Raw genomic sequence first — 26730 nt, forward strand, 5'->3', positions numbered from 1 at the left:
TAGGAAGGACTTCAAAGAGACTAGAATCACACTCAAACGTTCCATGAAAGCAACCATGATGAGCACTCATTCTTTTTCCCATATACCAAATTAGGTTACTTCTTAAAAGTTTATTGTCCGGTAAGAGCCAAGGAACCTGGTACCCAATTGAAAGCTGTTTTTCCTTTTCTCAAAAATTTTCATAAAAATATATACACTCAAATTTAGAATGTTTCTCGCTTCTATCATGGTGGTGCAATAAAAATAGATTTATTTGGTTACAAAGAGTAATTGACTGGTAAAAAGCAATCTCATAGTCTTGATTTTCCTGTGCATATTTTTAGGACTGGGACAGAACCGTGTGCCACGCAAAAGATAATTCTTTCTCCTCAAGAGAAGGTCCTAAATTAACAATATATCTTTATGTGCACCTGCACAAACACACAAATATACATGAAGTCCACTGACTCCTCATTCTTCTACTACCGTAGTGATGTTTCCAAACATTTGGTGAAATCCAGAGGCAACTGAGTAGCAACTTGACTGCAATGTCTTTTGATCAGTTGATTTAACTCTTCATTCAAAAATGAATCCCCTTGTAAAACTTTATCCTGAAAAAATATTAGAAGTATGGGTTAAAAGTCTGCTTATGCTGTAAGCAAAAGACAAGCCATGAGCAAAGTTAAAAATGGCAACAGCTGACATCAAAGCAGCACATGAAACGTAACGATGACAGGAGCTGTGTCAGGTCTTGGACATGTCAGCTAGTCTATACTGAATGAACAGTCTCCTGTCTCCACAGGAATCCAATCCCAGAAATTCACCCTACCATCAACTCCTAAACATGAAAAAAAAAAAAAAAAAAATCCACCTAGAAAACAATTTAGCAAGTTGAAATCGTTACTAAGAGACATTTAGTTTTTATTCCATCTTTTAAAAAAATTATGAAAATTATCACATACCTTCCTTTTGGAGTTTGAAGATTCAACAGGAGGATTGAAGGTCATTGCTGCCATGCTATAAGCCTCAAAAAGTTCTGCAGCAGATCTATAATAACAAACATAAGAAATGTAAAGGCACCAATCTATCTGTATAACTTGAAAAGTTAGATTGTACCCAAAGAATTAGATCGTACCCAGAGAAAACAGTTTGTACTCAATGTATACTTCTTAATCTCCCTCACCTACTTCTCTCCTCCTAAGCCCCCCCTTTCTGGCACCACCTCATTGTTCTCTGTATCCATGACTATTTCTGTTTTGTTGGTTCCTTTGAGAGTGAAATCATACAGTATTTGTCCTTCTCTGACTTATTTCACCTAGCATAATACCTTCTATGCCCATCCATGTTGTTGCAAAGGGCAAGCTTTAATGCCTTTTTTCATGGCTGAGTAATATTCCAGTCATATATACCTCACTTTCTTTATTCATTTATTGATGGGCATTTAGGTTGCTTCCATATCTTGGCTATTGTAAATAATGCTGTGATGAACTTAAGGATGCATATATCTTTTCTAATTAGTGCTTTTGTTTTCTTTGAAAACCAGCAAAACATACATATAAAATAAGTCCTAAATCCCCATATTAAAACTTCATTGTCCAACTAAATCCACCTCATATAGGTCTGGTATACACGGATAAATATAAGCCTGAATGAAAAGAAGGCTGAGCAAAAGACCTCAAGTTTAATGTGATCAAATCCCAACTCAATCAGTTACGTGAAAGATATGCAACTAAGTGTTAAGTTAGTCATGAGAAAACAAGGCATGGAGTTATCTTCCACGGATTTCCAACAGCATAATTCTTCAGTTTGATTGGATTGAAAGCCAGGAGAGGCCAATCAGGACAGAATAAATGTCCATACCCTTGCATATAAATGAATCCTTAATGATCTGAGACTGAAGAAGGGCAAAGGTTAACTCTGTCCTACTTAGAAGGAAAAGGATTTATAGGAAATTACAATTTATATCTCATTAAGAGAGGTGGGTAGCTAACTATTATGATGTAAAAATACAGATCTGTTTTGTCATCTCTCCCAGTATTTCAAGAAAAGCTGGAAATGTGATTTTTAGGTGAATTCCCCCAAGTTTTACAATATAGCAACTAATCAGACTTTTTTTCAAACACTGACGAGGCCAGAAAATCTTGTTTTCAGGCCACCTGTCTGTGGTCTCTGCTTAAAGAAACCAGTGGGGCTGTAATGGAAGGGGAAAATCTACAGCACAATATTAATTCTGAGTGGTGGGACTATCACAAAGGTGTTTTCTTTTCTGCAGAATGAAGTATTTCCTAATTGATCTTGTGTGGGGGTCAGGGGGAGAAAAAATAATTACTACTGTTTCAACTTCTTTGTACTTTTTGAAATTTTTCAGAATAAAAAGTTGTGGGTAAAGAAACTTCTTTTAGGAGGACCCCTTTCCCCATCTGGAAGAGAATGATGAACATTTTAAGTGCTGGTCCAGATTCTGACCAGTCAGGGGACACAAAAAGATAGTTGTGAGGGCTAACAAGAGAAACTGCTGCCTTCTAGGTGGCCGAGTTCAAAGCACTTCTCTCTGCTTCCTCACTTCTCCCTTTCTGGTCCTAGCAGAACCATTCAGAGGGGGAAAAAGGGGGAGTCTGGTTAGACTCAGGGATCTTCACATAAAGCAAATATGGCATCATCTTATTACATGTTGAACCTAAATAATAAGCACCTGGGGATGCACTAGTCTTTCTACTTAAATCTGTATGTGTGAAACTTTTTATAACTAAAAAAAAAGTAATTATTCAAAACAAACCAAATCTCAGTTAGCAATGTTTTCTCCTTGGAATAACTCAAGAATATGAAGTGGACCAAATCCAGATGACCAACTGGCCACTTTCCATTTTGAAATCTATTACTTTGTAAAAAAACAGATTTCTCATAGTCAAACAGCTATCAGCTGAAATCTGCAGTTCTATAAACTGAAACTGAAGTCGCTCAGTTGTGTCTGACTTTTTGCGACCCTGTGGACTGTAGCCCACCAGGCTCCTCCGTCCATGGGATTCTCCAGGCAAGAATACTGGAGTGGGTTGCCATTTCCTTTTCCAGGGGATCTTCCCGACCCAGGGATCGAACTTAGGTCTCCTGCCATTGCAGGCAGACACTTTAACCTCTGAGCCACCAGGGAAGCCCAAGTTCTGTAGGCGACGCTCAACACTACCTTCGGCTCAATTCTGGTTTGAGCGCTTCCGAGCCTTCTGAAGGGGCTCCGGCGATGAGGTGAACAGCGAACCTCCGCACAATGGGATGGTAATGTCGCTGAAGGGGAAAGAGGACCACCACATTTTGAGTGGGTCAGTATTTTATAAGACACAAGCCACAGTTTAATAAACACCAGTTTTTCTAAAAACTACAAATGCATATCTAATTCATTAGAACCAGCTACCCACAGAAAAAACAGTATCTTTGCTCACAAGATTCCAATACAAGTCTGATGACCAAGCTACTAGTGATGTAGCTTAGCCTTGCTTTTACAGTATGAAAAGGAAAATCAAAAGGCAATTTCTCTTTCAGAGTAAAAAAAGTTAGTTTACAACAGGTTTCCTGAAATGTATTTCCACTCGAATGCTACTGTTCACACTATAGGGTCACAACATAGGTGAAACCCTCTTGAAACTGGCAGGCTTCCAAAATATCCCTGGATAGGACCCAATACAAATATGCCTGATAATGAATCTTCTATTTTGAATAGTGTCAGGGAAAGATTTCAGGAAATCTCACCCTACAACTGTCACCATTTTCTGCTTCCTTAGAAAATGCATCTTAGCATCTTAATAGCAAGAGCAAAGTGAGATGTGGAATATTACGACAGGAATTGTAGGAAAGGCAGTCCCAAAACAAAATACATTAAGTTGTCTGGCAATTATAACTACTTGGGCAAAAAGTGAAAAATATTTTTCTCAAAAAGGAAAGGGCTTGGGGCGGTGGGGAGGGGGGGATCCTCTTACCCGCAGTGCATGCAATTCCCAAAGAGCGGTGTTCTGAGCATTGCAGTACTCGGGTTCATCCAGCTCAGGAAGGAAAACCCCACTCCCTTGAGATTCATTGTCAAGCAACAGGTCTGTTTTAGGGAAAGTCTGCAAAAATGTCACATAAAAAGAAGGACTAATTAAAACAATATTTTTAATTTTAAGGATGCTATTGGATTCTGTACTTTTATTTCTATTTAAACATAATTTGGTTCTATAGTTACATAAGAGATATAAAGTACATGTACTTTATACCTAGTTTTAATTTCTGCAATTTAAGTTTGCTCCATAACAGAACAAAAATTGCAAAAGAATATTTTCTTAGCTTGCTTTGAAAATAATTCATTTCATCTTGCAAAAGAAAACAGATAGTCTTACACTCAGCAACCCCACTTTTAAGAATCATTTTTATAGAAATAATTACATTAGATACACATATAAGAATATTCACTATAGCATCATTTATAATAGCACAGACGCAGACAACTTACATCCATCAAAAGAAAAATGCAAAGTGTAAAAGCCAGATTGCTTAAATTTTAATTTCAACTCTGCAACTTACTAGTAGTGTCACTTTAGGCAAGTTTCTTAATTTCTCTGGACCTCAGTTTTTCCTATCTATAAATGAGAAAAATAGTAGCTACTTCAGAGTTGCTATGAAGATTAAGTGAATTAATTTTTGCAAAGCATTGTAACAGTGCTTTCACACAGTAAGAACCATGTTAAACCAGCAGTCATTAACAAGACAAAGTAGCTGTATTTTTACTGACACAAAAATGTGTTCGCCACCAGTAAGTGTTAAAAAGAAAAGTTGTAGAACAGAATGTGCATCATAATCCCCTCTCCATTAAAAGAAAAAAAAAATTCTGTTTGTGTGTGTTTAGGACGTCCTGTAGCTCAAATGGTAAAGAATCTGCCTGCAATGCAGGAGACCAGGGTTCAATCCCTGTGTCGGGAAGATCCTCTGGAGAAGGAAATGGCAATCCACTCCAGTATCCTTGCCTGGAGAATCCCAGGGAAAGGAGCCTGGTGGGCTACTGTCTGTGAGGTCACAAAGAGTTAGACATGACTGAGTGATTACTACTTGTGTGTCTTTAGCATACATGTTTATATATGAATTTTTTAAAGTCTTCTGGATGGATACACACCACCGGTAAAAATGGTTATTTCTGGAGAGTGTCCGTAGGGGTGGAATGTTTTCCTTTCATATTTTTATGTACTTCTTTTATTACCTAATCTTATCACAAATATGAATTACTTTTATAATTAAAATAATACTGTAAATGGGGGAAAAGACATACATCAAACAAAACACCGTTGTTACATAGCAAGAACGATGCTCTATCTGTTTGCACCCTACTTACATGCATTAGTATTCTGTTAGTTGCTAAAATGCCGATGCTCGAATTTGGAAGCACGTGAAGAGCAAGGGTACAAAGGCGCTTGATGAAGGCAAGGGCCCGCTGTTGAGAAACTTGCTTTCTGCGTTTAGTCAGCATGACATCAAGACACTGGAGGACAGTCTCAACACCTTCGTTCGTCGCACCTAAAACAGCAGATAAGACCCTTCAGAGCTGGTCTCATCCCTTTTTCATTATGCAGCTTCACTGAACTTGCAAAATCTCAGATGACCCTGTTGTACCTGTCCCACATCATTTCCCTAAGTGATGAAGCAGTGCTACCCTGCCCGTGTATTGCTCTGAGTTGGAATTCATCTCCAGTCAATTCCAAAAGTTTTCTGAAATACAGATGTGTGGCACTGGCAGGCTGGCATTGTACGTACTAGCTCCTATTTCTCAATTCTCATTGACTAGAACTGCAGTCATAACATATTCTTAAAAGATAAAGATTTATTAAAGACACATTATCTTAAACATACGTACCTGCATGTAACTTGAACAGTGTTTTGTAAAGATGAGTATAGAATTTCATTGGATCAATATTCAGAACATCACCTTTGAAATAACAAAATACATCAATTAGGTGTGTTACAGCCTCCACAGGCCAAGACAAACAAAACTTGGTCAAGACACTATCTTACCTTGCCCAGAAAGAATATGAAAAGCAGTCTGGACACAGTGAAGACTTTCTTGATAGCTTAAGTCCTTCAAAAGACAAAGACAAAAAAAGGATATTAAGAATAACTACAATTTATATCTTAAAAAGTAATTCATTAATAGAGTTACTTACACCAGACTCAATGAGAGAATGTAGAACTACTAATAAATCATCAAAAAATTCCACATTGATAAGGTGAGCAAACCTGGAATCAAACAAAATTTGGTTAAAAGGTAACATAAAAATAGATATACAGAGCTTAAAAATTAAATTTGACTTTAAAACGGTGTTTTTAATATTACTGTTTGAAAATGTTAGCGATGCTAGAGATTATATTTTTCATTAATTCATACTGGCCTCTTGGACAATTCATCCACAACTAGACCCTATACTCAGCAGGAGTATATGAGGCACTAAACAAATTAAATATATTTCAAAAATACTCCTGCTCAGAGAAAGAAGTTGCTAAGAGCAAACGACTTCTCTGAGACAAGCTGACTAGGTGCCCAAGTGATGTTCTAAGTAACAAAGGAGTCATCAGTTCCAGCTTCTAGGAAAATGGGCCAGGAAGAAGGAAGAGAAGAAAGATTTTGCTATTAATAAGAAAACGAACCCTAGGAAAGCTTAAAATAAATGTTGGACCTAGTGTCCAGCTAAGGCTCTTCAATTAATTACCTACATAATCCTCAATTCTGGCCTTTTATTTCTGGAAATAACTGAGATCACTCAATAGAGTTAAAGAATCATGTGAGCTACTAAATGTCAGAGCACTCTGTACACTATAAAATATTAGGCACTGAAGTAGTTCAAGTCAGGATATCTCTTCAATATTAGTGCAAGAGCCTTTGACACTAAGTAAATCTTAGAAGGAAAGACCTTAGAGGTCACAGATTCCCTGTGCATTGGTACAACCTTTTGGAGAAGTAATACAGCAATAATTATCAAAATTGAAAATGAACACATTCATTGACCTAGCAATATATACACACAAGTACACTGAAGCTATTTCCAGTGTAGCACTGGGGACTGATCAAATAAAGTATTATATATCCATAAAATGGAGTATCATGAACTTAAAAGTGGGTCTGTATATACTAACAAGGAAAGATACCGAGAATAACTTTATCAAAAAAAGAAAAGTTACAGAACAGTATACATTTGTGTGAAAGATTCAATCTATACGAAAGAAGGTAAGTAGGCACATTTACATACTGGTAAAGGAAAGCAGGGAACTTATGATCTTTTAATTTTTAACTGCATTATTTGAATTTGTATTAATAAATGAGTATTATTAAGAATTTGTTTAAAAAAAGATATTGGTCACTGAAAAAACAAACAGGTCCTCCCTAATGTAACAATACCTTCTCTTTGAATCTCTCACTAACCTCTTTCAATGACAAGAACCACACTATCTTATGAAGCAAAGCATTTCATCACCAAACAGCTCTAGTCATTAGGAAGTAATTTCTTCTATATTGAACAGAATCTGCCTTTTCTCTATCTTCCAGACATTAGTCCTATCTCTAAAACTGGGCTGCCAAACAATGGTAGCCACTGGCCATCAGGCATTTGAAATGCAGCTAGTTCAAACTGAGATGATATGCTATAATGTAAAATATATACCACTTTTCGAAGATACATTATGAAAAAAGGAATGCCAAATATCTCATTAATGTTTATCACTGACTACATGTCGAAATAATATTTTAGATAAAATAAATTCAGTAAAATATACTTAAATTGATTTCACTGTTTCTTTTCCCTTTTCAATGTGGTTAAAAGAAAATTTTAAATTACATATGTAGTTCACACTATATTTCTATTAGATAGCACTGTTCTATGGGACAATATCTCAAATAACTGTAGAAAACTATCATGACGACCATAACTCTGGCTCACATCCCCCAACAGGTTCATCAGGGTTCACAGAAAAATACAAAAAGACCTATCTTAAGAGGAACAGATTATACAAGACTAAAAACTGACTACAGAGCAGAAGGAAACCAGAACTAAAGGATGAATCTTAGGGACGGTGAAAACTGAGTAAGCAGGAGGAAAGAGTTAGTGAAGGAAATTAAAAAAATTAAAGGTTTGAGATGAGAAAACCAAAAAATGTGTAGTGTTACAAACAGTTTCAAGGAAAGGCTAGTAACAAATAAAAAAGGAATGAGAACTGAGAAGGACACGAGGTTATCATTCGTGAGCCCTGTTTAAAATTCATGATTATTTTGGTCTTATTTATTTAGAAAGAATTTAAAAGATTTCAACCTACACAGCCCTTACTTGGCAAGACCTTCCAAAACTGCTGGCAAGAGAGGTGACCTCTGGGCCTTCTTCAGTATTCTGAAGTAGGTTACAAACACGATGTTCAGAGTCTCTGTGTGCTGAGAACAGACAAAATGACTTCAGTATAACCTAGTACACTTTCTCCCAAGTTAGCAAAACTATCACTTTTGAAAGCCCAGTCTTTTCTGTCTTTTCCCATCCCTCCTCGCTATTCAACCTTAAGAGTTTCAACAAAACAGAATGAAGATACACATTCTGTTATTTCCTAAAACAACCATCATCAATCAGGTTAATATTTCCTGCATATCACACACCTAAGCCCCATGAAGTAAACCAAAGTCGTATAACCATAAGTTGAAACAATGTCTCTAGTTAAGATTATTTAACAAAACCTTTTTAAAAGCATAAGAGAATGTGTGAAACCGCCTACCAGTTTAAGTTTTTTCTCAGTACTCTCTGAAGCTTCTGCCTCCCGAAGTTCTCTCTCTAGTTTCTCTTCTGCTTTCTTCCACTGAAAGTAGATTTTAAAAAAAAAGGGTGTACCACTGAGTGAAGAAGCTAGCTTCAGAGATGCATTATATGTCAGTATTATGAAACACATACAACACCAGAGATTGTCTACAGATACAAATACAAGCAAAAATAGAAAAACATGGATAAGAAACATACACAAACCAATTATATGACAGTGGCTGCCTGAGAGGAGGAAGGCAGAAGAATGGGATTGGAGAGAGAAGAAAGGGACTCCAACTCCATCACCAGTGTTTTCTTTTCAAGAAAAAAAACTGAAGTGTACTAATACTTGCTCTTCAGAATGATAAATACATGGGATATATTATACTACTCTCTGTAACTTAAATTCTATTGTTACTCTCTGTAACTTAAATTTTCTATAACTTAAATTCTTTCAAAAAGAAAAAAATGGACATGCTCAGCCCAGAAAGAATTCTTATTGTGAAATCACGTAAAATGTGGAAACCAGTCATCAACAATACTTCCCAAACTTATTAACATATAATGCATAAAACTAGATACTAAACATACAGAAATTCAACAACAAAAAATTTTTTTCCCACTCCTTCCTGCTGTAAGAGCAGCAAACAGTGGTTGCTACACTGCCTGAGACATAGGGGACTGACTGAGGAATAGTTTCCTCCCCTCACATGAAGTTGTTAAAGATCTGCTAAAAATCTCTGATTCCCCACGGTAGCCACATACATGCTATTCCTAACAGGCATGTCCAACCTACATTAGGAGAGTGTAGTATAAATAATTTAAATATTAACCTTCATTTGTTAACAATCACTAAGTCTATTTTGATATTTCTGCCTTTTTAAAAAATTTATTTATTTTTTAACTGAGTTATAATTGCTTTACAGAATTTTGTTGTTTTCTGTCAAACGTCAACAAGAATCAGCCATAGGTATACATGTGTCCCCTCCCTCTGATATTTGTCTTGTTTTCAAAAGTTATTAGACCCATTCAAAGATGGATATTTCTGGAAATGACTTTTTATTTTGTTCCTAATAACCCATTTGAATAACTTAATAAACTGTTTAGAAATGTTTTGAGAAGAGATCATAATGATGGTGGTGGTGGTAACCAATGTTTATATAGTACACCCAGTGCTGTACACTCCGTTAAGTGGTTTTCCTATATTATTCTATTTAAACTGCACAGTGACCCCTGCAAGGCAGAGCTATTATTAGCTCTATTTCTCAAAATACTAAAAAAAAAAAAAAAGTTTACAAAGTCCCATAGCAAATAAATAAAAGTCTGGAATTTCAACCTGGGTTTCAAATACAAAGCAACAGAGAAACAAGATTCAATTAAAACCTATTTTGTTGCCAACTTCACATGAATACACCCTTTCTTTTAAGGAAGGAATCTGTGTTATCACAACAAATCTAAGACGATCTTAAAAGCCAGCACGGCAAGAAAAAGCCAAAGGATAAAAGACAACATGGCAAGAAAACCTTCTCACCTGTTGCTCTTTGCTAATAAATTGTCAGTTAAAGTTGATTTCATAAAACATTTCTTTGCAATAACTGGGGAAAATAAAATCCTCTAAATATATTTATATATGATTTAACTATGATTTTTACCTGTTCCTAATTGATTTTACTCTAAAATCAATTAAAACCAAAAAGGAAATCAATCAAACCTTTCTCTGCATTCTTGATAGAGTTTTTCTCTTTTCCTTAAAAGTCATGAACTTTTTTGGTTTATTAATATCCTCTGTATCTTTTTTCACTTCTATTTCTTTGATTCTTAGGCACAAGAATGTTTTTAACATCTGTTATTGAAAAAAACACAAATACACAGCTTATTATTTATATTGCTCTCAAATACTTTAAACAGAATAAGCATTAAACAATGTTATTTCCTTCCTTCAAGCTAAAAAAAAAAATCCAAAAAACAAAAAAACTCTGCAACATCTTTTACCACATTTTATACAAAGTTCTATTATCTTTTTGTTAAACATATTCAGTAATTTGTCTATGATTGGAGTGTTCTTGCCTGGAGAGTCCCAGGGACGGGGGAGCCTGGTGGGCTGCCGTCTATGGGGTCGCAGAGTCGGACACGACTGAAGTGACTTAGCAGCAGCAGCAGGACACTAGCATTTGTCTAAATACACATAATTTTACTTTGCCATGAAATGAGAAGCAGAAGAAGAGAACACAATGTGGCACCGGCAGACAGGACTGCAAGAGCAGATGGGCCAGAAAAGGCTGGACCAGCATGCGGGGAGAGGATGTTTCAGATATCTCTAAACCAGCTTAAAGCGTCTGCCTACAATGTGGGAGACCTGGGTTCGATCCCTGCGTTGGGAAGATCCCCTGGAGGAGGAAATGGCACCCCACTCCAGTACTCTTGCCTGGAAAATCCCATGGACAGAGGAGCCTGGTAGGCTATAGTCCATGGGGTCGCAAAGAGTCGGACACGACTGAGCGACTTCACTTTCACTTTCAAACCAGCTTTCATTTCCCAAATCAGATTCAATTCTGCAGTTAACAGTTCTAATCTTTTTTTCTGCAATAAAAAAATAATATGAAGACTAGTGTTATTCATTTTAAAACAATTTCTTTAAGCCAGTGGTTCTCCAACTTGACCAAATATCACACTCACTCAGAGGGCTTGTTAAAACACAAACAGCTAGACCCCATCCTCAGAGTCTCTGATTCAGCAGGTCTGTCATATGGGCCCAGCTGATGCTGGTCCAGGGACCATGAGTACTACTGCCTTAAGCCATTAAAAAAAAAAAAAAATCAGAAACTAATTCAGAAATTGATGTATTGTGTGCTACAGCGGCCATCCAAACACAAAGAAAAGGGGCTTAAAATCCTACACTTTCTGGGGAAGAAACCACCCTACTGACCTGCAGTTACAGCAGCATTGTGTGTGTGTGTGTGTGTGTGTGTGTGTGTGTTGGGGGGGGGGCGGGGTGGGGAGCGGTTGGAGAACTACAGGTTTGTATTATTTTGAAGTTCCTACACGTACATTTTGAAGAAAGCTGAGAATTTCATTTAAAGTGTGGAATGGAAACCAGGAAGAAGGAAAAGCATAAATACTACACCTGAAGTCATTCTAGGTATCAGAAGATTTTAGTATTTTGTAGGTATTCTGTGTGCTCATAAAATATCTCCAGGGTATCTTCCCAACCCAGGGATCGAACCAGTGTCTCCTGCACCACAAGTGGATTCTTTACCTGCTGAGCCACCAGGGAAGCCCCCTCCCAAAATAAATAACTCCAAATCAAAGAAAGCAGCGCATGGTCCCTTACTAATCTTTGGTAAAGGAACCAAGAATGCACAACAGGAAAAGGACAGTCTACAAAAATTGGTGTTGGGAAAACTGGATATCCATACATAGAACTGAGACTGGACCCTTATCCTACCAGTCATAAACGTTAATTCAAAATGGATTAAAGACCCCAAACCATAAAACCCCTATAAAAGAAAATGCAGGGCCAAAGCTCCTTGACACTGGTCTGAGCATTAATTTTTTAGATATAACACCAAAAGCACAGGCAACAAAAGCAAAGCAAACAAGTGAGACTATATGAAACTGAAAACCTTTCACATGCAAAGACACTGATAAGATGCAATGGCAGCCTGCAGAATGGGGGAAAATATTTGCAAATCATGTATCTGGTAAGGGGTAATATTCAAAATACTAAGGAACTCAAACAACTCACAGAAAAAAAAACAAATAACCTGACTTAAAAAAGAACAAAGAACCTAAATACGTATGTTTTCCAAAGAAGATGAACAACAAATGACCAATAGACAAATGAAAAGATGCTCAACAGCATACTCATCATAGAAATGAAAATAAACACGGCAGTGAGATACCACCTGACATCTGTCAGAAAGGCTATGGTGGCTCAGCGGGTAAAGAATCCCCCTGCAATGCAGGAGATCCGGGTTTGATTCCTGGGTCGGGAAGATTCCCCAGGAGAAAAGACTGGCAACCCACTCCAGTATTCTTGTCTGGAGAATCCCATGGACAGAGGACCCTGGCAGGATACAGTCCATAGGGTTGCAAAGAAGTCAGACACGACTGAGCAACTAAGCACCCAAGCAGGCACACAGTGCAGTTAGGAAGAAGAGGAAACCCTTGTACGCTGTCGGTGGGAATGTAAACTGATATAGCCATTTTGGAACAGTATGGAGTCTCCTCAAGAAATTGCAAACTACAATTATCATATGATCCAGCAATCCCTCTTCTGGGTATATATCCAAAAGAAATGAAATCAGTATCTCAAAGAGATACCTGCACACCCATGTTCACGGCAGCACTGTTCACAAAAGACAAGATATGGAGACAATCTACATGTCTGCTGGACAGATGAATGAATAAAGCAAATTGTGATAACATGGATGAGCCTGGAGGACATTATGCCAAGAGAAATAAGCCAGACACAGAAAGACCAATACTGTATGATCTCAAGAAGTGGTACACATAGAAACGGAGAATAGAATGGTGGTTGCCAGGGAGTGGAGGAAATAAGGAAACTGGTCAAAGGATACAAACTTTCAGTTATGAGGTGAATAGGTTCTGGTATCCAATGTACAGCATGCTGACTACCGTTAATAATATTCCATTATACACTTGAAATTTGCTAAGAGGATAGGTCTTAAATAGTCTCACTACAGAAAAACGGGTAGTTATGAGAGGTAACGGATGTGTTAACCTGACTGAGGTAATCATTTCACAATGTGTACATACATTAAATCATCACATCGTACACCTTAAAAAAATAATCACTGTAAAAACTATAAATATACAAAACAAATACCAAGAAAGTAAAGGAAGCAGTTTATATTCTAGCATCGATAAAATAAAAGTGTTTCCTCACATCCAGTTTTGTGTTCAAGCCCTATTATCTGCTTATTCTAATATTCTGAGTAATATTTAAGCTCAGTATTTGTAATTTTAGCAGTTCAGCAAAAATGATCAGCTTCAGGGGATGAAAAGGGTTTGATGACAAAGGAAGACTTCAAAGTTATAAAACAGTAAAAAATTAAATTAACAAAGATATCTAAGGCCCAAAAGAAGAAAACCATAAAACTTCACTTAAGAACATCAAGGTAAGATACTTCATATTCTTGAATACAAAAAAAAATCAATTCCATAAAATAATTAAAATGCAAAACTTGTATGAAGCAAAAAGACCACAATACAAGATTAAAAGACAGCAACAAATATTTGCAATTTATATAGCAAAGATTTAATATGCTTACTATGTAATGTAAGCTCAACAAACATGTACCTTTTGTTTCTTTTGTTCACTACTTTATCCCTAGGACCCAGAATAGTGCCTGGTACATAGTTTTTATTGACATAAATGAGTATTTTAAAAACTATTAACATATCATTAAGACAGACAAATACCTGAGGGAAAAAACTGGCAAACAATACAAACAGGTAAAACGTTCAAATGACTAATAAATGCATGAAAGGAAGCAAAACCTTACTAAGAACAATGTGTAAACAAAATAAACAACCTATTAATATACAATTTTTTTACCCACCAGACTAACACAGATTAAAGAGTGAAAATACTCAACACTGGGTAGGCTGTAGGGAAATGACACTCATCACTGGTGGGAACACAAGTGTTCAAAGGTTTTTGGAGGACAATTTGATTTTCTCTTTCAAATATTTAAACGTGTATACTGTTGGACACAGTATCGACACTTAAGAAATTTAACTCACAGAATATTCACACAAGTGTGAAAAAATAACATGGCCAAGATGTTCTTTTCTATGCTGACTGTATAATAGCAAAAATCTAGAAACAACTCAGCCGCCCCTCAAGTAGGGACTACATGTTCACGTAACGGAATACCGAGGCAGACGTTCAAAAGAATGGGGTAGCCCTTTACAGAAAGCCACAATCCATAAAAACTCCAGAATAGTTTCCATTGTATAAACCCATTTTTTATTTTAAAATATAAACACAGCATGTCTCTATACACAAATGTCTATGATAGAAGGATACACGCCAAATTGTTATGAGTGCTTACTTTGAGGGAGTACTTTCACTTTATAGTTCATACACTTCTACAAAAAATAAACGCTTCATAACAACTGAAAATTAACTTTGTACTTTAAAAATAAACACAATGCGAGGTGAGAAAAGAAAGGCTTACCTCTGGCCTAACTTCATAATTTCTGCCCTTCACATAACCAGATATCACTTTAATTACACCCAGGGAAGCTTGGCCTAATTTATCTTGTTTAAATAGTTTCTTCACTGCTTCACAACACATTTCAGATATCTGAAAAATAAAATGTTACACTAAACCAGCGTTTTTCAACTGCAGCGATACCGACATTTTGGGCCAGGTGGTTCTTCGTTGTGGGGCCGCCCTGTATATTGTTTAGAAGCCTCTCTGACCTTCACCCACCAGATCCAGCGGCAACAATGCCTCCTCCCACCACCACAGTTGTGACAGCCACATGTGTACAGACACAAGCCTGATGTTCCCCGGAGGGTAAGACCAGCTGCTACTCAGAATCGCTGCAACAAATTTATTTTCAAATGATTTTCTTGAAGAGACAGTATTTAATGGACCCCATTTTAGCAATAAATAAGAGCTCCAAAACAATTTTGAGAGAGAGGAAAACAATAATCACATGGTCTTGGATCTTCTGTTAAGGAAAAGCAGCAAAAGCAACCCACCAATTTTGACATGTCATTCATGAGAGGGACGATCAACACAATGATGTTGTTGTGAAAGTTGAAATGAGGCAGGGCCACCAACAGCTCACACAGGCTCTTCACAGCCACCTCTGCCAGGCCCTTGTAGGCCTTTAAGGAAACCACATTGCTTTTCTTCAGCTTCCTTTGCTTCCAGTCTAACAAAAGATAACTGGAGTTATTTCACTCACTGGTTAAAATTTCAATTAATTCGTTTCTTTTACACCAACAGGCAATCATATGAAAAATCAACATATCATCTGAATTCTTAAATAACAGTTGTCTACGCTTAAGACACAAGTACAAATGTTATCACTAACATTTACCTACCATCATTCATCTTCTGACTCTCCCCACAATTACAAGGATCTTAGATCTTACATCATTTCTCTGGGCTTAGTGCTAATGCTCATTGTGGTATCTTTACCCAAGAGGTCCACAAGAGGTTTAACTTCTTCAGAATAACTGATGATTCACAGTACCTTTTTTCTAGAAATATCTACACACATACTCTGTAATGTACTGTAACACAGTATCTCGAATATAAGATACTTGAATATACGAAAATATGCCAATTTTTTTCTAAAGTAGGTTCAAAACCTCCCTCTTCATCATACACAGCCAGAGATGAGAAAGACAGTGACTTTTTAAAATTTTAATTAATTAATTAGTTTTTTGGCTGTGCCACAAAGCATACAGCAACTTAGTTCCCCTACCAGGAATCGAACCCGTGCCCCCAGCAGAGGAAGCATAGACTCCGAACCACTGGACCACCAGGGAATTCCCCAAGTGTCTTTGTTTTGAACTTGCTTCTCATAAATGATTTTTCCTCAAACAGACTGCATTCATCATAATTAAGAACAATATTTTCTATTTACTTAAAACTGACAAGACTTCATAATGGATAAATGAATGGATAAACAAAATGTAGTGTGTACATACAATTGGATATTATTCAGCCTTAAAAGGGAGGAAAATATTGACACACGCTACAACAGGGAAGAATCCTGACATTATGATAGATAAATAAATGCTAGTATCTAGGTTCCAGCTGAGATGACAGAGCACAGAAGCAATATCCATGCCACCCACCCTATTCCACGTCTGTACTGGGCCAACAGATTCAGATCTGTTGCAGCTGAGATGGCAGCTGGGTGATCCTTAGACCCAGCACTGAGTAAAGGAGCCCAACTGAGTCAGATGAAAGCGCCTTGCCTTGGCAAGAAATCTCTTCCCCATTCATGTCAGAATGATTCCTATGCCCTTTCTCCTCTGAACGAAGAGAAAGCAAATGTTAAGTCCATTTTCAAGGCACTCATTACATCTAATCACATTATCTTTCTCCCCTGACTACTCCTTCCAAATAAAAAACAGTAGAATAAATTCTAACCATTCATAAATTCAAGAAACATACAACTATTTACTAGGTACAGGACTGCAGCAATGATAATACTAATACTGATAGCTGATAATGCACAATATCTAGTATAGGCACTATAATCCTACTTCATACCTATAAATTAATTCACTCCTCACAACAATTCAATGAGATTGGATTGTTCCTATTAAAGAAAAGCATCAAAATACTATTAAAGAATAGCACTTTAACTATTCTTATTCCCATTTTATAGACAGAAAAACTGCAGCACAGAGAAGTTAAGTCCTTTGCCTATCACAGGTACTAAGAGGTGAACCAGAACTTGAACTCAGGAAGTCTGACTATAGACTCTGTTCCTCATCATACACTATACTGACTCAACACACAGGACAGAATACAGAATTCACCTTCCTGATGAGAGCTCAGTGTGCTACACATTCTTAGGATACTTTTAATATACCTTTAACCATTTGCTCCAGATTTTCCAAATAAAATTTGTATTGGCTAACCAGGCCTTCTTCAAATTCTCTTAATTTCTGGGTTTCTTTGCGAATCTAAAGAGACCAAAAAGATCATTTTCTTAAATCAAAATATTAAAATCCATTTTTAAATTAGCACAAAATATGAGTACCCCCACTATTTCTCCCACCTCTGCATGCTCAGTTGCTAAAGTCGTGTCTGACTCTTTGTGATCCTGTGGACTATAGCCTGCCAGGCTTCTCTGTCCATGGGGTTTTCCAATAAGAATACTGGAGGGAGTTGCCATTTTCTCCTCCAGGGGATCTTCTCGACCCAGGGATTGAACCCACATCTCCTCCATTGTGGGCAGATTCTTTACTACTGAGCTATCAAGGAAGCCCTTTTCCTGTCTCTACCAAAGCAAAGTTTTCAGCTTATCTTGTGTAGTAGTTATATCCAGCATTACCTTGGTGGATTTTTCTGCCTCTGTTAGGGGTCGTATTTTATATGAAGGAGTAATGTCTTTAAATAACTCCATCAAAGAAACTATCACCAGCTTTCGAACAGTAACAGCCACATCAGGATCCTGCTCCATCAGCATAGAACGTAATTCTTTCAATTTTTTAATCTGTTAAAGAGAACATATAAGGCTAGAGAAATGGCAAGATAATTATGAACAAAAGAAAACCACCACACATCTGGCACAATAAGTGGAATTCACACAACGGCTCACAGTCTAGTCCAGCCACACACAACTCCAGACACTGCTCACATTAACAACACATAAATCACTGAAGTTGTAAGTTCATCAAATTTTTGTTAAAAAACTCAGTTAGAAAAAATATACTTTAAAAAGTTTACATTTATTAATCTATTTTTAGAAATTCTTTTTTTATTGAGTTTTCTTTTTTTAATGATGCTACCTTTTTTAAAATTGAAATATAGTTGATTTACAATGTTTCAGTTGTACAGCAAAGTGATTCAGTTATACCCATACAAATATATATGTATTCTTTTTCAGATTCTTTTCCATTATAGGTTATTACAAAATAATGAATATAGTTCCCTCTGCTATACAGTAGATCTTTGTTACTGATCTATATTATATATAGATTATAATAATCTAGATCTGAATCCCAAATTCCTAATTTATCCCTCCCCCACCCTTTTCCCCTTTGGTAACTGTAATTTTGTTTTCTATAACTGTATCATTTATTCAGATTCCACACATAAGTGATATCGTACGATATTTGTCTTTCTCTGACTTTATTTACTCAGTCTGCTAATCTCTAGATCCACCCATGTTGCCACAAATGGCACTGAGTTTTCTTAAAACATGTGTGTCCTATTTCCCTGAAAACACTTTCTGAAATATATTGTTACATACATCAATCAGGTATAGTCCAATATCTTCATTTAGAGATGAAAAAATAAGACTCAAAACGTTCAAGCAAGCAACTTTTCTAAGATCACATTAGAAACAAAGTTCAGATTTGGATTAGGCTAAGGTTCTATGAACTCTCTTATTTTAATTCAGTTACTACCATTTTGTTAATGTCCTTCTTTCCATGTGTGCTTACAGCTTAGAAGAGAATCTTAAAAGATCAGACTATTACACCACATAATATGAACAGTCTAAGGAAATTAATTATACTTACATTACTTTCTGGATCTGATAATATGGCAGATGCCAAGGCTGCGATATGCATTTTCCTCTCCTGTAGTTTTTTCTTCCTCTCAATTAAATGTTCTTCTAATGTCAGCTCCTTAATGGGCTTCTCAATTATCTCTGAAATAGATTAGGTTTCACCTCTTAAACATTTCTTTATTTACAAGTATCCAAGAATCTTAATGATTAAAATAATTTTCTTGTAGTAACAAACAACCATAATGATAGCTAACTTTTACCAAGTACTTGCTATGGGCCAAGATTACTATTAATACATATAAATCTCTCATCAATCACATGAGGCAAATACTATCATTAGCCTCATTTTGTAGATAAACTGAGGCAAAGAGAAAGTAACTTGCCTAAGCTCAAATATCTGGCAGAAATGGGATTTAAATCCAGGTAGTCTGATTAAGAGTTCTTATTCTTAAGTACTATGCTAACTGACGGAGAAGGCAATGGCACCCCACTCCAGTACTCTTGCCTGGAAAATCCCATGGACAGAGGAACCTGGTAGGTTGCAGTCCATGGGGTCGCTAAGAGTCCGACACGACTGAGTGACTTCACTTCCACTTTTCCCTTTCATGCACGGGAGAAGGAAATGGCAACCCACTCCAGTGTTCTTGCCTGGAGAATCCCAGGGACAGGGGAGCCTCGTGGGCTGCTGTCTCTGGGGTCGCACAGAGTCGGACACGACTGAAGCGACTTAGTAGCAGCAGCAGCAGCATGCTAACTGTTGCTGTTGTTTAGTCACTAAGTCATGTCCATCCAACTCTTTGTGACCCCATGGACTGCAGTCCACCAGGCTCCTCTGTCTGTGGGCTTTCCCAGGCAAGAATACTGGAACGGGTAGCCATTCCTTTCTCCAGAGGATTTTTCTGACCCAGGGATCAAACTTACGTTTCCTGCATTGGTGGGGATTCTTTGCCACTGAGCTATAAGGGAAGCCCACTGTGCTAATAAACCCACAATAATTCATACAAATTAAGAGAAAGAACAATCTGATTTAGTTTTTAAAAAGTACAAAACATGCTCCTGTTTTCAACTCTATGCAAAATACATCTACCTTAAGAAATGTACATGCAACTAGATTTAACAAACACACAAGCATAATCTGTTATAAGCCTATGAAGGATGACCCAAAACAGTTAAAATAATTGCCCTGTAATCTCATTTACACTAATAAGGTTTGCTAAGACAAAGTAAAATTTAACCAGCTTGTTTTATCACAAATTCCAAACCAATATAGTTTCAAACAATAAAATATGTTCTTTCAGTTTAACTGTGATTGGAACTGGTCCAACTATTAGAACCCACATTTAGTTATGTAAAATAGACATACATAAAGTATAACTGCTCTAAGAAAGAGCCAAAATAATTTTGTATCAGAGTCATTTTTATCCTTTAGGCTAAAAAGTTAATAGTTATTTGTAGGCAGGTCCTTAAATTATGATTAAAAAGAATTCAAAATAGTAATAATTTATCAGACTCTCCATGCATGCCTAGACATCACCAAACATAAGTGCATAAAATTTCCCATAGGAAGGGCAACAAACAAATTACACAAGGTGAGAGTTTCAAAGTGTGGGAAAATGTTCAAAATGACCTTGAAATGACCAGTACTCCAAAATGCACATTACAGCTTGTATCTAAAACTAATTCACTATTAAGTAAAAAAAAAAAAAAAAAAAAAAAAAAATGTAATTCTCAATTAGCAATTTACTAACTAAAAGATGCATACCATTACCTTCCTCAGGTTCCATCTCTTCTTGATCCTCTTTGTCTTGGTTACTGTCAATAACTATATGGAAAATATGCATATTAAAAATGTGATAACATACATAAGTTGTAAAACCACAAGGAAAACCAGGAAAGTGATTATCATAAAACTCAGGAAAATAGTTACTTTTCTTAGGAGGGAACAATTAGTGATTAAGGGGAGCAGAAGGGATGTTTCTGAGTGCTGGCAGTATGTCTTGCCCAGATGGTAGCTTTATGGGCGGATTTTTTTGATAAACCACATAATATCACAACTTTGAGTCCCAGACTTTTGTGTTTTATTTCACAAAAATACACATATGAAAAAAAAAAAAGGCTAAAAAAGGACTAGTATGTTTCTAATTTTAGAAACAAAAAAATGAAACACTCTGAAAAGAATCACCTTAACCTTGCAGCTTCAGCTGTACTCACAGTACAATGGGCGTAATTGTACTATGAGATAATCATTTGTATTTCCGGCCATAATTGTCAACTTTGCTCTATGACTAACTGTAGCTACCCTGTTTTGTAGATATGAGTAAAAGTCAAAGTAAAATAAATTCTGAATGAGAAAATTTTGAATGTGATATTAGTAAGCGGCCAAAATTTTAATCTAATACACAGGTTGATCAGATTCACCTGGTTTCTCTCTGGTCTGTGGGATTATACCACTTTTATCTTTGATAGGAAGTAAGTGAATCAGTTCCTTCTCTGGCACAGTTTGCAGAGTTCTTGGTATTTTTTCATATTTATCTATAACACTCTCATGCTTCCGTTTCTTGACGTGAACAGGCTCACTGCAGGAAAAAATTTCAGTATTTTTAAAAAAAGACCTTAGAGACTTATCATTTTAAAAGTACATAAAAATAACTCACTAACCAAATCTTTAATAGGCATAAAGATATTAGCACTTAGATCAGGAACATAAGAGACATTTGTATAGTAAATGAATCATATGGCCTACCATATAAAGCCATAAAACTATGGCTTACATTTAGTTTTCCCTTTAGCGGCAAAATAAAGGTAAAGTTACAGATTTTTTTTTTGAAGAGTATTCCACAGAGCCAATGTGGACATTGTGCCAAATGTTTTACTTTCCCCAAACCTTCAGAACATAGCATGGACTTTGGACTTCACCTAAGTATTAAATTTCAGATCCATTATTTGTGACTATGGGAAAACAGTTTCCTTTCTGTGAAATAGAATAATACCTACCTGATATGGTAACATGGAATGGGAAATGGCAACCTATTCCAATAACCTTGCCTGGAAAATTCTATGAACAGAGGAGCTTGGCAGGCTGTGGTCTATGGGGTCACAGAGAGTTGGACACAACTGAGCAATTCAGCATGAGAGGGTGACAGTGACTGAGACATGGGTAACGGGATATATACTAAATAAAATCATTTTTTTATGAGCTAATTTTATTTACGAAATAAACAGAATAAGGTTTACAGAATAGGGTTTACAGTTTACAAACTCCAGTGTTCAGAGATGAGCAGCATCTTGCACTACCCACCTGAGTAAAATTCAGAACCAAGTTTTTCACGTTGAAAGGATGTGAATGACTATAATCTAAATGAAGTATTACCTGGAAGAAATGTCTCTCGTTAGAAAAGATGCTCTTTGTCCTAAATCTTTCATTAACTGTAAGTCATCTTCATCCATCATATCTAAAGGAAGGGCTTCCTCCTCTTCTTCCTCTTCCCTCTCAATCCTTTTACCTATTCCAACAAACAACAACAACAAAAAATCAGGAATTAGTATTAGAGACATAGAATCCTGTGTTTTTGTGTCTATGATAGGAAAAGCTTATGTTTTTCAACCACCTTAGCCCAATGTTTCTAAACGTGAGCACTACTGACATGTTGGGCAGGACAATTCTTTGCTGTACTTGGTTGTCATGGGTGAGGCAAAATGCTAGCATCTTTGACCCCTTAAATCTAAACACCAAGAGCATTCTAAATGCCAGGTCACTTACACCAGGCATAAGAATTTAAAATACATCCTAAATTCGTTAAATTTACATGTAAGAGAAAAATATGCAGCAGCTTAAAAATTTTTTGGAGGAGGAAGCAATGATAATTGTGTCATCTGCTGCAAAGATCTTGTAGATCATATAGCTAGAATATGGCTCTCAGTCTCAACAACTGTATGATATTGTATATCTTTATATCATTTATTTTAACAATTCCCTGCTGATGAACATTTTGATTATTTTTAAAATAATTTTTTTTTGCCATAATTAGTGAAAGTTGCTCAGTCATGTCCAACTCTTTGGGACCCCATGGATTATACAGTCCATGGCATTCTCTAAGCCAGATCACTGGAGTGGGTAGCCTTTCCCTTCTCCAGGGAATCTTCCCAACCCAGGGATCGAATCCAGGTCTCCTACACTGCAGGTGGATTCTTTACCAGCTGAGCCACAAGGGAAGCCCAAGAATACTGGAGTGGGTAGCCTATCCCTTCTCCAGCACATCTTTCCAACCCAGGAATTGAACCAGGGTCTCCTGTATTGCAGGCGGATTCTTTACCAACTGAGCTATAAAGGAAGCCCCTTATAGTTTCCATATTTTTGCCATAATTAACCATAATAATTGCTATACTGCCAAATATGCCAAAGATGCCATAATAATCGCCATAAATTAACAGTGTTGCAACGAACATGCTTGGGCATATATACTCTTAGAAAATATTTTCAAATAATCATAGGATACATTCCTAGCAGTGATCTCTGGGTCAAAGGAAAGTCTATTTTTTTTTTCTTTTAATTCTTACTGTGATAGTTCACATATGAGTTTATGTGTACATACATATTTTTCTCCTTTTTACTCAACTGGTGATAACCTGTAATTTCAAGTGGGTGGAAGTTCCAATATACATGACTATTCATCTTGGTTTTTAAAATTAAAATTCATTTTATAGACTACTTCATGTTAGAACATAAAAAGTTTCCTTCTTTCTTGAAACATGTTTCTTTCCATTTCTAAGACATATACAATTTAAGTTTTCTTCCTAATTCTCTGGCTCCACCTCAAACCACGTTACAGGTTTCTCTACTCACTTCTAAAATGCTGGCGTTTCTTAAAATTATTTTCTGGGTTCTCTTATTTTCATGTTACACAGTCTCCATGGTGATTTTACTCAAGTCAAAGGCTTTGATTACCATCTATATAGTAATAATTTGCAAAACTATTCTCTCTAACCCAGGTCTTTCACTTGAACATTATACCTATACCCAACTCCCTAAGAGACTTAATTTAGATGCTCAACATGTAAGAAGAAAGACATTTTTTGCTTTTATTTTTAAAATATAATACCTAACATATCATGCTTTTTAAATTCTTCTGAAATTTAGATAGATCTTTAAACATATCTAACTCAAGCAAGGCCTATTTTTTTTTTTTTTAATAAATGAAGTATTTTTTTTCTTAAATAAATGAAGATTAAGTGACAGACTAAGGCCACACCACTAGTAAGAAACAAAATCTGAGAAAAGCTCAGGCATCCTGACTTCCAGTCCCATGCCCTTTTATATATCACAACAGCATGGTTGCCAAGGGATCAAAAAGGTCCGTCTAGTCAAGGCTATGGTTTTTCCTGTGGTCATGTATGGATGTGAGAGTTGGACTGTGAAGAAGGCTGAGCGCCGAAGAATTGATGCTTTTGAACTGTGGTATTGGAGAAGACTCTTGAGAGTCCCTTGGACTGCAAGGAGATCCAACCAGTCCATTCTGAAGGAGATCAGCCCTGGGATTTCTTTGGAAGGAATGATGCTGAAGCTGAAACTGCAGTACTTTGGCCACCTCATGCGAAGAGCTGACTCATTGGAAAAGACTCTGATGCTGGGAGGAATTGGGGGCAGGAGGAGAAGGGGACAACAGAGGACGAGATGGCTGGATGGCATCACTGACTCGATGGAGGTGAGTCTGAGTGAACTCCAGGAGTTGGTGATGGACAGGGAGGCCTGGCGTGCTGCGATTCATGGGGTCGCAAAGAGTCGGACACGACTGAGCGACTGATCTGATCTGATCTGATCTGAAGAGAATGAGATGTGCACAGGAAGAAAGAAAAGTCAGATATAGTCAAATATTAATACTCTGAAAGTGCAAGTTCTGCTGTAGCAAAATGGGTCTGACTCAGAATGGTCTCATTCCTTAACTGTTTTGAGTACTTGGGAGTTTTGAACAGGGTGACAAAAGAATAACCTTGACAATTACAGCTCAATTTCATTCCAAGTGAAAAGAAAGCCAGAAGTTTAGAAAACTAAGTGACACTTGGCAACACTGTGAAGAATGCATTAGAGAAAAGCAATACTCTTTCCTTAGCTAACTGCCAGTGAAATGGGAAAGTGGTAGCACTGGAATGCCCAAAAGTTATTTACATGGTTATTCTGAGTTTGTTTCCCAAGTATGCACTGAAAATCTTCAGATCTGTTTTCTAGACAAACTAAAAACAGAAGCTGGGTCTCTTTCACCATGAATACTGCATTAAAATGTTTTCTCATAATGACTGAAACACAGGACTACGATCCTTCCCTAGGAGTGATGACTAAAAAGCAAAGTTATTGCATGAAGAATATTTTAGAACAAATCAATAGAAACAAATCAATAAAAAACAGGAATGTTTTCACAGTTACCTGGTCGTTTTTCCTTTGGGTCCTCCAATGGTACGGGTTTCTTAGACACAGCATCTTTTACAGCTTGCCTCAGTTTCCTCTGCTCTTTACGGTACTTCTTGAGAGTGCTTTGTTGTTTAAACTGTTTGTTTTTTAGCTTGTTCTCAAGTTTGACTTTACTAGTTTTCAACAACTTCCGAAAGCTTGGAACCTGTTTTTTATTTCTTCTCTAGAAAACAACAACAGAAGGGGCACTGAATACTCAGAAAAATAAATTACTTTATTTTTAAAATCAGGTTAAAAAGAATTGATTATTTCACTAGGCCAATTCCACAATTTTAATGTCTCACAGTCACGGATCTTGCATATAAGAGCTAAAACCACACTATGGCATTAATCCTACAGAACAGCAGTAGATCAGGAGTTATTCAACGGGAGGTTCCTACAGTGAGCAGAAATCACAGCGGCTCAAAAGGGTCTAAGACTGAAAAAAGTGTGAAAAACCACTGAGTTACTGGTAAATAGTTATTCAAGGCTAGTTTAACACTTGTAGTTTGGCATACTAAGATTAAAATGTTGGCTGTCTTTAGCAATAACAAGTGATATTTACATATCGCTTAACTGTTTACAAAGTGCTCTAACATATTACGGCCAACAGCCTAGAAGTAGTGACTGCTGTTATACTCATATTACTGATGAAGCTACAGCTTAAAGAGATCAAGACAAAGACCCTTAAATGTAAGGAAAACAAAACTGAACTCGCATGTGGATTACAATTTGCTTTTCTATATCCTTACCTTTAGGAACAAAAAAAAAAAAGGGACTTATCTCAGGTCCCAAGACTCATAAACTTATTTAAAGCAGGACCGTTTCTCGTCTGTAAAATAACGGGCTCAAAAGATGGTCTTGAAGAACTCTTCAAGTCTGACATCTTACGAACTCAAGACTTCGTGCAAGTGTCATTGCGGCCCGCCGAAGCCAAGCGTGCACAGTGGGTGAAAAAGAAGGAGCCAGGTCTAAGGGAGAGGAAGCTGACAGCGCGGAGAGCCAGGAGGGAGCCCAGGGAGCCCCTAATCTAGGCCACTGCCGCCGCCCCCATACAACGGCAGCGACTCTGTGACCCAAAAGGGTCCTAAGCCGCGGGGACCAGGCTTCTGAGGACACTTACGGCCTTCATCCTTAAGTGTGCAGGGCACCCCGGCTGGACAAATCCGCCAGTGACAGTGGTAATCCAGGAATCCCGAACCCGCAACACACGTGCGAAATCAGCAACACTGAGCCAACCGGAAACTCCCACTAGCCCCTCCCCATCCTCCGCCGCCGGAA

General features: G+C 37.0%; 1 protein-coding gene across 2 annotated transcripts; it reads right to left on the minus strand.

Annotated features, from left to right (window-relative positions):
• Positions 1–219: 219 nt before the first annotated feature.
• On the minus strand, positions 220–26730 carry NOC3L (NOC3 like DNA replication regulator). 2 transcript variants are annotated; one of them, XM_055559962.1, is made up of 21 exons: positions 26573–26730; positions 25426–25633; positions 22378–22510; positions 21426–21583; positions 20776–20829; positions 19018–19148; positions 17826–17987; positions 17361–17454; positions 15505–15680; positions 14972–15100; positions 10477–10608; positions 8743–8823; positions 8310–8410; positions 6159–6231; positions 6010–6073; positions 5852–5923; positions 5333–5514; positions 3948–4076; positions 3161–3258; positions 942–1026; positions 220–590 (listed from the first exon to the last, which is right to left on the minus strand). In XM_055559962.1, the coding sequence occupies exons 1-21, from the start codon at positions 26579–26581 to the stop codon at positions 462–464; spliced, it is 2400 nt and encodes a 799-aa protein (XP_055415937.1). In that variant the 5' UTR covers positions 26582–26730; the 3' UTR covers positions 220–461. The 2 variants fall into 2 exon arrangements, with proteins under 2 accessions (XP_055415937.1, XP_055415936.1); XM_055559961.1 differs by having other exon boundaries at positions 20770–20829.

Source organism: Bubalus kerabau, chromosome 22, assembly GCF_029407905.1.
Source record: "Bubalus kerabau isolate K-KA32 ecotype Philippines breed swamp buffalo chromosome 22, PCC_UOA_SB_1v2, whole genome shotgun sequence".
In the NCBI taxonomy this organism is placed as follows: domain Eukaryota; kingdom Metazoa; phylum Chordata; class Mammalia; order Artiodactyla; family Bovidae; genus Bubalus; species Bubalus kerabau.